The 893-nt window shown below is 53.9% G+C and overlaps 1 protein-coding gene across 2 annotated transcripts in view; it reads left to right on the top strand.

The window, feature by feature from the left end:
* Positions 1-893, top strand: part of LOC108245043 (mitogen-activated protein kinase kinase kinase 7-like) — a 5954-nt gene that overhangs the window by 2423 nt on the left and 2638 nt on the right. For both annotated transcript variants that reach the window (XM_037977769.1, XM_037977768.1), the window contains exons 6-8: positions 70-194; positions 293-421; positions 517-647. In XM_037977769.1, coding sequence (XP_037833697.1) covers positions 70-194; positions 293-421; positions 517-647 — 385 coding nt within the window. The remainder of the gene's footprint in view (positions 1-69; positions 195-292; positions 422-516; positions 648-893) is intronic.

Genomic DNA, 893 nt, shown 5'->3' with positions numbered 1-893 from the left:
TCTCTCAGGTCTGTGTCTTTGTCCTGCTGGTCCACAGGAACCTCCTGTAAACCCGTCTCTGTCTTTCAGTCTGCTGCTCGTCGCTCGAGGAACCGTTCTGAAGATCTGTGACTTCGGCACGGCCTGCGACATCCACACCTACATGACCAACAACAAAGGCAGCGCCGCCTGGATGGCTCCGGAGGTGTTCGAAGGTCGGTGCTCCTCATGCTGCGTTCACTGACCTCCGGTGTAACCAAGTGCCGGATTCCTTCGCTCGTCGTTGACACGCTCTGTCCCTGTTGGTCCTCAGGCAGCAACTACAGTGAGAAGTGTGACGTCTTCAGCTGGAGTATCATCCTGTGGGAGGTCATCACACGCAGGAAGCCCTTTGAGGAGATCGGTGGCTCGGCGTTCTGCATCATGTGGGCCGTGCACAGAGGTGAGTCCTCAGGTTAGGTTGTCTCAGGTCCAGTGGGGTCGGACCTCTCTGGGTCTTCATGTCCTCAAACTGACGGATTGATTACCGTCTCACAGGTACTCGTCCTCCTCTCATCAAAGACCTGCCAGAACCCATCGAGACTCTGATGACCCGCTGCTGGGACAAAGAACCCAGCCGGAGACCATCCATGACCGAGGTCCGGGACACCATGAGGCACCTGATGAAGGTACTGTCCCACCCACACCTGTCTCCTACTGTCTCCACTTCCAGGCGGAGACAATAAAACAATCAGTTCCGTCAAAACAACTTAAACTGTCAGTGTACAAATACTACAAACCTTCTTACAGAGTCTTTGAACGCCTCACAGACAGGAAACAGATAAACTGAGCTGTAAGGACTCACTGAGGTGTGTGTGTGTGTGTGTGTGTGTGTGTGTGTGTGTGTGTGTGTGTGTGTGTGTGTGTGTGTGTGT

Source organism: Kryptolebias marmoratus, linkage group LG10, assembly GCF_001649575.2.
Source record: "Kryptolebias marmoratus isolate JLee-2015 linkage group LG10, ASM164957v2, whole genome shotgun sequence".
NCBI classification, from domain to species: domain Eukaryota; kingdom Metazoa; phylum Chordata; class Actinopteri; order Cyprinodontiformes; family Rivulidae; genus Kryptolebias; species Kryptolebias marmoratus.
This window is presented reverse-complemented; position numbering and strand designations above follow the sequence as displayed.